This window comes from Triticum aestivum, chromosome 5D, assembly GCF_018294505.1.
Source record: "Triticum aestivum cultivar Chinese Spring chromosome 5D, IWGSC CS RefSeq v2.1, whole genome shotgun sequence".
NCBI lineage: Eukaryota > Viridiplantae > Streptophyta > Magnoliopsida > Poales > Poaceae > Triticum > Triticum aestivum.
This window is the reverse complement of record NC_057808.1, coordinates 452,196,271-452,208,759: the sequence shown is the minus strand read 5'-3', so window position 1 is coordinate 452,208,759 and position 12,489 is coordinate 452,196,271. Positions and strand designations below refer to the sequence as shown.

General features: G+C 46.4%; 1 protein-coding gene across 1 annotated transcript; it reads right to left on the bottom strand.

The window, feature by feature from the left end:
- Nucleotides 1-4,022: 4,022 nt before the first annotated feature.
- On the bottom strand, nucleotides 4,023-5,621 carry LOC123122667 (uncharacterized). Its single transcript, XM_044542969.1, has 3 exons — nucleotides 5,268-5,621; nucleotides 4,432-4,559; nucleotides 4,023-4,307 (listed from the first exon to the last, which is right to left on the bottom strand). Exons 1-3 carry the CDS (start codon nucleotides 5,383-5,385, stop codon nucleotides 4,212-4,214), a joined length of 342 nt encoding a protein of 113 aa, XP_044398904.1. The 5' UTR covers nucleotides 5,386-5,621; the 3' UTR covers nucleotides 4,023-4,211.
- Between the last annotated feature and the right edge of the window lie 6,868 nt (nucleotides 5,622-12,489).

The window sequence follows — 12,489 nt, the reverse complement described above, 5'->3', positions numbered from 1 at the left end:
ATTTCCAATGGGAAGATCATGGAGTCCTGATACATCAAGTTCGGTCAACGTTAAAAGAGACTTCCGGTTGAAATTGACTAGATCATGCCGGCTCCAGTATGGGAGCGGCGAGAACTGCACGTCGACGGCTCGTTCTGCCTGCGACAGTTGTCGTTTGATGGTCTATCTTAGTACAATTTTTATTATGTTTCAGGTAATTTGTAGTTTTGCTGAGTCTTTATAAGAGATAGATCATTTTCGCAAAAAAAAAAAAATACTTGAGCCAGAGAAGCCTGATGAAGAAGAAAAGGATTGCATTATAGAAAGAAAAAAATAACTATTAACTTATCTGACTCGATGAAATTTAAAGACGAGATTGATTTTCCAACAATACAAGGTCATGGAGTCCTCCTAGGTCAAGTACGGTCCAAGAAAGAATCAAAAGGGCGAATCGATCCCGTCGTATTGCCTGACTGGGACACGATAAAATTGACAGGCGACATGAATTTCGAATAAAAAGGTCATGGAGTCCTGATACGTCAAGTACGGTCGAGGAAAGAATCCAAAGGGTGAATCGATCCGGTTGCATTGCCTTCCCTCAATTCGACAGCGCCCTCGTCAGAGTCGACGAAAGCCGCTGCTACCACCCGCCCTTGGGCCTATCTCTCGCCGGAGCTCCTCGCCGATGTCTGCGCTCGTCTGCATGACGCCACCGACTTCGTCCGTTTCCATGCCGTCTGCCAGCCGTGGCGTGACGCACATCCATCGCAGCTCTCACCGGTGGAGACCCAGCCGCGCCAAACGTTCCAGCCATGGCTCCTCTCACAGCGCATAGGACGCATCATCAACTCTCACGTGATCTACTACGGACGCCTCGTCTCTTCCGAGCCGACGCGGAGCAGCCGCCGCGGCAGCAACAATGGCATCGTTCTTGTGGAGCCGGCCGAGTCATCTGCCGGCGACGAAAGGAACTGGGTGGCCAGCGCGGACGGCAGGTTCGCCTGGCTCTTCGCTGGGGGTTCCGAGCCAACACTCTTCAACATTGTCACCGGAGAAGTCAAGCCTCTGCCTCCCTTCCCGGACCAGGATGACATCAACGGGATCGGGCGACGGCTGATGAATCCCCGTGGCATTGTCTATGGCGACGGCACCATATTTCTCTATAGCTTTGATACTGAGTTAACCCGCAGATACTACCGGTATCATCCTGGCTTCACGGCAGCCATCCTACGTCCTGGTGACACGGCTTGGACGGCCGTCGAAAACTGGCTGAATATGAGGCCAACCCACCACGCATGCGCCGCGTATCACGACGGCAAGGTCCTGGTGTGGGTCAGCGTCTTCTTCTGGTGCATCTTGACACCAAACTTCGGACTTGGAGCCAATGGAGGAAACAATGCCGATGTCAACCTTGAGACGACGTGGGATAAGCTCGAGGAGGAATATTATGAGCGAGATCAATCCTATATTCTTGAGTCCCGTGGCGAACTGCCGTGGGCGTCCGTGCTAGTCGAGCACGAAGGACGCCATGATTATGCCGAGGCCAACATGGCGTCCAAGCTGGCGGTGAGGGCAGGGGCGGAGGCACGTTATGGACACGGGTGTCATTGGCACCGGGTAAAATAGGTATTTACCTTATACAAAGTCCAGATTTTGGGCTGGACACCGGTAACTTTTGGACCTGGACACCGGCCAGCCAGCGACTGACAAACACAAGCGAGGCAGTCCAGCCCATCTACTTAATGCCCACTCCTGAAAGATGGATTAATTCTTGGTCCCTGAATGTGGGTAAATTTAACAATTTTCACCTGTGAATGAAATCATTTCACAAAATGAACTGCTTCTAAAAAAATTCACTTAGCTGATCTTTTTGAGTGGCGTCCGACACAAAGGCGCCACCCACACTATACTGTGCAACGCCTGACTGACAGACGCTACACGTCTGGCCAGCGTTGCACCCCGGACTGCCTAAAAATTACTAAGTCAATGTGCAGAGCCTAAGAGCTAGGCGCCACATTATACAGTGTAGCGCCTAGCTTCTAGGCGTTGCACTAGTGGTTGCTTCAGCGTAGAAGCTAGGCGCTCAGGCGCTGCACACTGACTTAGTAATTTTTGGATCACACGGGTGCGATGCTGGCTAGGCGTGCAATGCCTGTCAGTCAGGCGCTGCACAGTGTAGTGTGACGCCTTCATGTCGGGCGCCACTCAAAAATGTCATGTAAGTGAAAAAAAATAGAGGCAGTTCATTTTATGAAATGATTTCATTCACAGGTCAAAATTGTCAAATTTGCCATGTATGTGCGTGTGTTGAAAGAAAAAAAAGCTATCGATCTGATTAATCGATCCCCCAATACGGCTTTACCTTATCTGTACGTGCGCCTGTTCCGTTGCTCGTCCGCCCGGCTTCTTCGCCTCAACCCTCACAGCATCGCCTATCCTCGGCCCTTCTCCGTCGCGCGGCCAGCCGCCAGTCCGCCCAGTCACCGTTGTTCAAGCATCGCTAGCCGGCCACCTGAACCCTCGCCCAGTCATGGATTGTTGAAAGTTTGAGGTACGTCTCAACTCTCAACTCAGCACTTGGTAATTGCCGATCTCTCTCAAATCTGAAATCTCAGCTGTGTGTAGGAATTACAATTTTTTTTAAGTTCTGTTTTTCTAATTGTATGGCTAAGGTCTTAAAATTTAAAGCTATTACAATTGGAAACAATTCGTTGTGATTCCAGGGGAGGATTATTTCTGCAACAACGGCGAGACACAATGTCGAGTAAGTTTAAGTCCCTAATCGTATCATTCGATCGATACATTTTGTTTATTGTTTATACTCTTGCATATGCAAACACAAATAATGTAACTCGTACATTTTTGCTAAAACAGTAATGATTAATCACAGGAGAATTTATAGAAAGGTTTCTTAAATAATATTGTAACTCGTTCATTGTTTGGCGTTCTTAGGCTTGTTCAAATTTGCATAATCAACTAGTATTTCAAATGGAAGTGAACAATTTATTTTGGTAAGAAATCTCGTTGCGATATAATTAGTGTTCTTAGGTGTGTTATTTTATATTATTGCTTGGTGTCCATCCTTATACATATGATGCGCACGTGCACGTGAACACCGGGACATTTTTGTTCTGGATCCGCCCCTGGGTGAGGGTACATGCCCTGGAACAAGAAGTGGATGGCAGCGACAAGATGCGGTGGGTGGAGAGGGACGACCGGGGCTTGAACGATCGTGTCATGTTTCTCGGGTCCCCGGCGAGCTTCGCCGTAGACGCGACCGAACTGGGCCTGGATGGTGGGTGCGTCTACTTTGTCTACAAGCATCGCGTGTTCAGGTACAACCTCGTCGATGGCAAAGCCAGACCTGTGGAGTGGATGTCCTCCGCCGATAGGGGTTCCGACAAGGCGCATGTCTGGCTCCGGCCACAACCTGTAGTTGCTCCAATCCAGGAAATCCGTGAAAGGCTTGAAACAAGAAGTAGAAATATTTAATCTTCTAACCCAATGTCATGAAAAGTATATATCACTAGATTTCTACACGCATGTAGTTTCTAAATATATTTTTTTATCACATATAATACATATTTAGATAGTTTAATCGTCGACCTAGATCTACGTGAATGACTTATTCACGGAGACGGAGGTAGTATATTTAATATTTGTTGGAAGGAAATTGGGTTGAACATATGTTAGAAGATAAATATTCTAGAGATGTACAAACTATTTTTGTATAGCTCTCTGAGCTTCACGATAAATTACTTTACCCATTGAGAAATAAGTTTTCACAAAAAATATAAACTAAGAAATAGGTTTTCGCAAAAAAAAACCGCATGGGAAATAAGACTAAATTACACCGTCTACTGTCTACTTCTTCTATAATGTCATCAAATGTCTTACTCTATAAGAGTTGATTCTCTCTATTCTATATTTGTGCTTATTTCATGGTATGTCAGCCAATAACACCCAGAAAAGACAAGAGCATTACCAAGAGCATCCAAATTGACATGTATCTACTTTATTGTGTGATTAAATAAGAACAGAAATAAACAGAGTAACATAGGTGCGTAAATTTATTAAACGAGTAAACGGAGAAGAAAATAACTCGGAACCTGCATCTGAGCTCAGCGCTCAATAATGAACTTGTATCAGTAGAACTAGCAGCCACAAGAACCAAATCCAGAGAAGGTAACAGATCAATGACTTAAGGATATCAAACGCATGCCATGACTCCATCAGAGGCGCATGGATAGATGACCTTCATTATCGATTCTGCTCCGGCAACAATTGGCCTCAAAAGAACTACGAATCGATCCGGTTGTATTGCCTGACTGGAGGGAGTAAAAGAAAAATGGAAGATGCAAAAAAATGCCGGGGAAGAAACAGAATATTTAGTTGGCTTTTAAGAACATATCCATAAAAGCGCACTCCTTTTACAAACTAGTAACTACTAACCGATATTTCCTCTGCGACATCTTCAACAAGCATGGTTAAACTTGGAGACAGAGTCTTTTGATTTGGTCCCAATTCCTGAACAACCTCCCTTTTGAGAGAAAAGCTATCCAAGTTACATTTCAGCCTAACTGCAGAACATAGTAGATAACACCATCTTCAGAATTTTGAGTTTATGCCAAATTATAATAAACTAGCAGTAACATTGACAAAACAATTCTCATCTACGGTTTCTGTAGCCGTAGGCTTTCATTGTCCATGGTTGATTATCTTTTCTAGCCACAACACATACTGCCTTACAGTGTTCTCTCAATGCGTTAGTAAGTTTGCCTCCAGCATCATGAAACATGTCACTGTTGCTAAAACATCGAACTCCCGTATTCAGAAAACATTTACAGGCCGTACGCACAGGGCACGTCCAAAATCAGACATGCTGATTCAGCAGTTGATGTGCAATATCCAGACCAGAATCTGATCAGGAAACAAACAGGATTGTAACAGCTAGAACCTGTGCATACATGGCCACACCTTGGCCCCCCTCAAACTACAAGTCTCATTAAACACCATATGCATGAGTGCACAAGCACCACATGGTTGGTGCTGATCTCCGAATTCATGGCAGCACACACTATCCCGCACGCTAAAGCAGACGCTTGGACAGCTATTAAGAAGCTATGGATTACGCATTTCGTCGAACAGAACATGGGCGTCCACCTAAACCATACCAATCCCAACCATTCCCTGCTAACCATCGGGCATTACAGTTGCTAAAGCTAAAGCTAAAGCCCTAGGCGAATCAAGGCAAATAGAACTCGATCCAGAACCCAAGAATCACTTACCGTCGTAGGCGAGGGAGTCGAGTCGAGCGCTTCCATGCTGTATGAGTGGGAGGAGACTAGCAGCCCGCTGGAGGTCCCAGGGATGCCGCCCTCCATTACCCCATGGCCTGATACACATCCCTCTCTTCCTCACCGTATTACAGCCGTACGAGGACGCCACCACGACCGTGGCGGCGGCGACGGTGACGCGGGGGCGCGGCGGGTGTCAGGACTCTTAACTGAACCCAGCACTGTCAAGGTCGCATGGACACTTCGTCAGTGTTAATACTGTTTATACCACTGAAACATTCACTGTTTATTTTTTTTTCTATGACTTGAAAGCTGTTTGTGGGAATTTAAAATTACAATCCAAATTGAAATATTTTCTTTTAAGGTCTTTTGAATTATGATTTGATTTTATAGTAATTTGACTCTCATTTTTCCTCTGTAAATTCCTTTTTTTTGTGGGAATTCCTTAAAGAGACTGCTAAGGAGGTTTGAATCCAATTTGAATGACCTAAAAATCATTAGAACTTTAAATAAACAATATACTTCACAAAAAATGGAGAAAATATTTTTGGTATCTTAAATTAGATTTATGCAATAACTTTTAGATTTAATGAAGCAATCACAAAGATTATACACTTGAAACAAGTGAGATATGATCTATTTAGACAAAAACTGCATAGATTTTTCCCATTAGTAAACGTGATGCAATTTTGTCTAAACAATTCTTTATTTATCATACTTTAAAAGTTCGACTTGAGATCATGCTAGAATTTCCATTAATTTGGAGGCGGTAACTTGGATTTGTACACCACATGGATGCATGCCTCGTCTCTTATATCCATACAAATCATGAATTTTGATTTGCTTTCAAAATAAATTGAGAATATTCTAAATGATCTTTGAATAGTTAAGTATTATTTAAATCTCCTAAACAGGAGTGAGTTTTTCTCTTTTGGTTAAAAGGAGAAAAGACACCCCCACCCCCAAGCCCCTCTCGCGCCGGCCGCTCCCGCGAGCGATCGAGAGGGTGAACCCTAGCCGTCGCCGAACCACCTCCCAGCCCTCCTTTCCCTCCCATCGCCGCCGTCGAGGTGTGTAGTGGGACGAAGCCCGTTGGCTTCGGTAGCGGCGGGTCCTTCTCTCCCCTCCCCTTGTTGTAAGACGGCGCGGGACGATACACCATTCCGGCGCTTCCTCCTGGGCACGGCAGTGCCTGGGGCGGGCTCCTGCGGCACGACCGGGGTGGCCTCCCAGTAGCGTGGACGGTTGGCGAGCGTCGGGCTCTCTCGTCTGAAGCGCGGGCATGGCTACCGGGCGGGTGCATGCGAGGGCGCGATGCAGTGGTGGTAGATCTAACGCGCGGCGGTTACTTGCTGCGCGAGCTAGGAGCGGTGCGGCTTGCTAACCCCGAGGTCGTCGGATGGGGCTGCTGACGGCGGTGGTGTCTAGGCTCTTCTCACGGGCGTGGAGGCAAGGCAGAGGTTAGTGGGCGGTGACTGATATGTCTCCAACGTATCTATATTTTTTGATTGTTCCATGCTATATTATATTCTGTTTTGGACACTAATGGGCTTTATTATACACTTTTATATTATTTTTGGGACTAACCTATTAACCGGAGGCTCAGTCCAGAATTGTTGTTTTTTTGCCTATTTCAGAGTTTCGCAGAAAAAGAATATCAAATGGAGTCCAAACGGAATGAAACCTTCGGGAACGTGATTTTCGGAATGAACGTGATCCAGAGGACTTGGACCCTACGTCAAGACATCAACCAGGAAGGCACGAGGTAGGGGGGCGCGCCTACCCCCCTGGGCGTGCCCTCACCCTCGTGGGGCCCACGTTGCTCCACCAACGTACTTCTTCCTCCTATATATACCTACGTACCCCCAAACTACCAGATACGGAGCCAAAAACTTAATTCCACCGCCGTAACCTTCTGTACCCGTGAGATCCCATCTTGGGGCCTTTTCCGGAGCTCCACCGGAGGGGGCATTGATCACGGAGGGCTTCTACATCAACACCATAGCCTCTCCGATGATGTGTGAGTAGTTTACCTCAGACCTTCGGGTCCATAGTTATTAGCTAGATGACTTCTTCTCTCTTTTTGGATCTCAATACAATGTTCTCCCCCTCTCTTGTGGAGATCTATTCGATGTAATCTTCTTTTGCGGTGTGTTTGTTGAGACCGATGAATTGTGGGTTTATGATCAAGTTTATCTATGAACAATATTTGAATCTTCTCTGAATTCTTTTATGTATGATTGGTTATCTTTGCAAGTCTCTTCGAATTATCAGTTTGGTTTGACCTACTAGATTGATCTTTCTTGCAATGGGAGAAGTGCTTAGCTTTGGGTTCAATCTTGCGGTGTCCTTTCTCAGTGACAGTAGGGGCAGCAAGGCACGTATTGTATTGTTGCCATCGAGGATAACAAGATGGGGTTTATATCATATTGCATGAGTTTATCCATCTACATCATGTCATCTTACTTAAAGCGTTACTCTGTTCTTTTGAACTTAATACTCTAGATGCATGCTGGATAGCGGTCGATGTGTGGAGTAATAGTAGTAGATGCAGGCAGGAGTCGGTCTACTTGTCGCGGACGTGATGCCTATATACATGATCATACCTAGATATTCTCATAACTATGCTCAATTCTGTCAATTGCTCAACAGTAATTTGTTTACCCACTGTAATACTTATGCTCTCGAGAGAAGCCACTAGTGAAACCTATGGCCCCCGGGTTTATTTTCCATCATATCTAATCTCCCGTCAACAAGTTATTTCTTGCGCCGTTTTTATTTTGCTTTCTTTACTTTGCATCTTTATCATAAAAATACCAAAAATATTATCTTATCATATCTACCGGATCTCACTTTCGTAAGTGACCGTGAAGGGATTGACAACCCCTTTATTGCGTTGGTTGCGAGGATTTTATTTGTTTGTGTAGGTGCGAGGGACTCGTGCGTGGCCTCCTACTGGATTGATACCTTGGTTCTCAAAAACTGAGGGAAATACTTACGCTGCTTTACTGCATCACCCTTTCCTCTTAAAGGGAAAACCAACGCAGTGCTCAAGAGGTAGCAGTGACCATGATATTGGATGGAGGTTACGAGACTTGCCTGGCAGAGCCGATGGGGGCACGACTGATCAGCGGCCGAACTTGTCGGCTGCCATGAGCGACCCCCTTTTGGATCGGAAGTTGTCCGATCTGATGGGGTGGCGTCTGCCTTTTCCAGGTGCATTTACTGGTTGTGGGCCGGTGACACGCACTTGCCGCCATATCAGGAGTTTGACATGGTTCCCCTACCCGAGGTGGGTTGCTCCTCACGTCAGTTCTGGCGCGCTATTGCCTTGGAGTTAGGCTTCTCGGCTTTAGGTCACTATCGGCTAAGCCTAGGTGGGAGCTTGCGGGTCAGTTGGGGAGGAGTCTTCATGTTGTGGTGCAGGTGAAGCTCCGTGGAGCTGGTGGACGGAACAACGTTGTGCCAACTGTTAGATCAGTGCTTCAACCCATGGACTTGGCGTCGTCTGAGTTTACTACTCGACGATAACCGTCGGCAGTCCTGGGTCATGTCCCCCCTAGTCCATCGGGACTAGAGGGGACTGTTGGCGTGGGCGCTCCTACGGTGGGGGCGCTGACCTTGGCTCAGTGACCGATGACAGGCTTTTCCTACCGCGGTTTGGGCGCTGTGAAGCGAGTGGTTGGCGATGTGTCATGGCATGGTTGTCGGGGCAGCCATAGACAGTGGTTCGCACGTTTTGCTCTCCGACAGCCACCATGGGGCGGTGGTGGCTGGATTTCTTGGTAGTGTAGGCGGCAAGAGGTATCGACGGCGATTGGCTCGGGGTTGCTGTTGTGGGATCTGTACCCATCGTGCTTGTCCTGGAGTCCTCGTGGTGGCACGAAGGAGCTGCTAGGGGAAAGCTCGGCGCATTGTCGTCGACAATGGTGAAGCTCGCAGGGGCCGCTTTTTTCTCGAAGACGTCGCCGTGGTGCTTCTCTCCATGTCTGGGTTTAACCTTTATGCGGTGGACTCTCTAGTGGCGCCGCTTTGCGTCGTTCTTCCTCTTGAGGGCGTAGTCATGGAGCTTAGGTGTTCTAGGGCTTAGCGGGCATTGTACTCTAATCTTCCTAAGTTACTTTCAGTAGCGTAGCTACGTGCGAGCTACTTGATCCGATTACTCTAGGATAGGCTTTGTGAGAGAGTTGCATCATCACATTATATCGTTCGGCCATGTACGTTATTCGGTTGTTGCATTATATATAAATTGGTGTGTAAGCTTATTTTAAAATTGTGGGGTTATTAGTCTATAAATCTAAGGACTTCTGCAAAATTTTGTATTAATCAAAGAAGATTTTCAAAAAACCTGCGGGATCAATTTAAAATAACATTAAATAGTTTAAAAAACAAGTTTGATTCAAGGTAGGATTAGGAATCGGAGTCCGGCCGAGTCTACAAATCAGTTGACCACAGGTTACACGCAGCTCTACTACATGGTTGCGATCGACCGACTGCATCGTCGTAATTGTTCGGTCGATGGAGTCCGTCGTCGTCGACGCATCGGAGCCCGCGTGTCCATGGGTCTTTCTCCCGACGGACCTGCTCCTCGACGTCTCTGGCCGCCTGCACGACGCTCGCGACTTCGTACGCTTTCACGCCGTCTGCCGGCGGTGGCGGAACGCAGCACCGGCGGCGGCCCGCCACAAGTTCTTTCCATGGATGCTCTCGCAGCACCCCGGCCGCGGCGTGCTCATGCACATCCCCGTGTTCTACTCGGGGAGCGTCACTCCCGAAGCGATTTCGAGCTATCACCGGTGCTACGACGGCAACGTTCTCCAGTCGCTCGACAACACAGCTTGGGTGGCCGGCCCGAACGGCGAGGCCGTCTGGCGCTTCGATTGGCATCCCAAGCCAACACTCCATGACATTGTCACCGGAGCCATCTGCCCGTTGCCACACTTCCCCGCTCACAACTATGAGATCGTGCGGTGGCTGGGGAACCCTCTTGGCATCTTGTATGGCGACGGCACGACTTTTCTGTACAGCTTTGCCGAAGTCAATATTTGCATGACTATCTTCACGGCGGCCATCCTGCGTCCGGGTGACACGGCATGGATGATCATGGAAAACAGGTTGTTGTATGGGTCGGCGGCATAGAATAACAACTGTGCCGCATATCACGATGGCAAGGTCTTTGTGTGGACGCGGAGACACTTCTACTGCTTCATGACACAGAATTTAGCAAACAATGGTGGTGACATAGACGGCATCAGGCTCGAGATGACGGAGGATAGACCCGAGCACAAACGTTACATGCGCTATTACAACTACGTCTTCGAGTCCCGCGGCAAGCTGTTGTGGGCGTCCGTCTTACTCGAGCATGAATGGCACCATAAAAACATGGACACCTTGTCCACCAATGACCCCGTGGTACCAACGCTAGCGGTGATGGTGCATGAAGCGGAAGAAGAAGTGGACGGTGGCAAGGTCAAGATGCGATGGGTGGTGAGAGATGGCCGGAGTTTGGGTGATCATGTCCTGTACCTTGGGTTCCCCACGAGCTTCGCTGCAGACTCCACCCAGCTAGACATGGACGGTGGATGTGTCTACTTTGTCTTTTTACATCGCTTGTACAGGTACAACTTCATCACTGGCGAAACCAAACTCATGGAGTCGCCACGTAACGGATGGATTTCCCCTGATGCACACCTGTGGCTCCGGCCACGACCTGTGATTTCTCCTATTGAAGAAATTCAAGAAAGACTTAGGATCCGGCCAAACAGAAAAGAAGACCAAAAAGGAACGGCTCAACTACCTCAGCTGGTCTTTGCTGAACGGAGCCAGCTATACGCAACTAACTCACCTGATTTTCTTTTGCAGCTACACAAAAAATATATTTCTTGATTCAAAAAAATATATGTTTTCTTTCTCTTCACGCACAAAAATAATCTACAATAAAATATAGAGGTTGTTTATATCTATAATAATTCTGCATGAAAAAAATCAACACGGGAAAAATTCCGATCTTCAAACCTGAAAGCACGGTGAGTTAGCAAGAAAAAAATCAATTAACTACAACCATTCATTCAGTCATACGGACTAACTAAATCATGCATGCAGTGCTGACTAAATCATGCATGCAGTCAAGCTATCTCATTATATATAGTCCTACTTTGCAGGTTCCAGTTGCACGCACATCTCAAAATTATCTGGTCACACACAAGACAATCCTGCTCATATCTCACACAAGTTTTTGTTCACGATTTTCCGATGAATCCGTTTCAGAACGATTTGTTCGCTTCCGCTAGCTCCCAGTATGAATATCCGGAGATGTATCCACCTCCTAATTATCCCGTAAATTTGTCTTCCCAACCACATATGTCCCAACAATTTGATTCAAGTGGATATTATGGCTATGGTTCTACTCCGAGTATGCAGCACAATGCTGCCAATGGCCAGGGCGACGACGACAGCGATGACGACGACGACGACGACAATGACAATGCAGAAGATACCCGAGGCCGGCGTCTAGCTTGGACCGAGGACGACAACATTAGACTGGTGAGTAGTCAACAAGTATTTTTATGCTTGTAGTTTTATTAAAATGTCTAAATAAATTTTTATTTATCAGTAAGCCATTGATAATAAAATCTTATTAATATTAGCGCTTCATTAGGAAAAATCCATCTATTCCACATTTTTTATTTTAGGAACAAGTAGAAATATAATGAATGCATACTACTCATTGGCACTTGATTAAATAATTCCGCCGGTTCAATACTGGAAACATTTTATTTTTTCCTTCAAGCAACTAGTAGACATATTTTTTCCTTCTAGTACCTTCTACACACATATTTTTTGAACGTACTTGTAGTAATATAATCAATTTTCACGCACATTAACGCTTGGTAGAATAATTCCATTATTTCCATAGTTAAAAAATTCTAATTTATTTCTTGAAGTAACATTTAGGCATATAATTTTTTGGTTGCAGATAAGTGCTTGGTTGAATAACTCCATAGACTCCATTGATGGAAACAACCAAAAGGGAGATGTGTATTGGAAGAATGTCACGGAGGACTACAATAAAAACAGTCCGCCCACCCGGAGGAGAAACAGTAAAAACTGCAAGGACCATTGGCGTAAAACTAATAGGAAAGTTGTAGCTTTTCATGGAGTTTACTGCAGGGTAAAAGATGCCTATGCAAGTGGGCAATGCGACTTACAGCTT

Coding starts and splice junctions, on each gene's coding strand:
- LOC123122667 (XM_044542969.1), bottom strand. CDS start 5,385: ATGTGTATCAGGCCATGGGGTAATGGAGGGCGGCATCCCTGGGACCTC. Junction 4,560..5,267: donor CGACTCCCTCGCCTACGACG/GTAAGTGATTCT, acceptor TATGTTCTGCAG/TTAGGCTGAAATGTAACTTG. Junction 4,308..4,431: donor ATGTCGCAGAGGAAATATCG/GTTAGTAGTTAC, acceptor TACTCCCTCCAG/TCAGGCAATACAACCGGATC.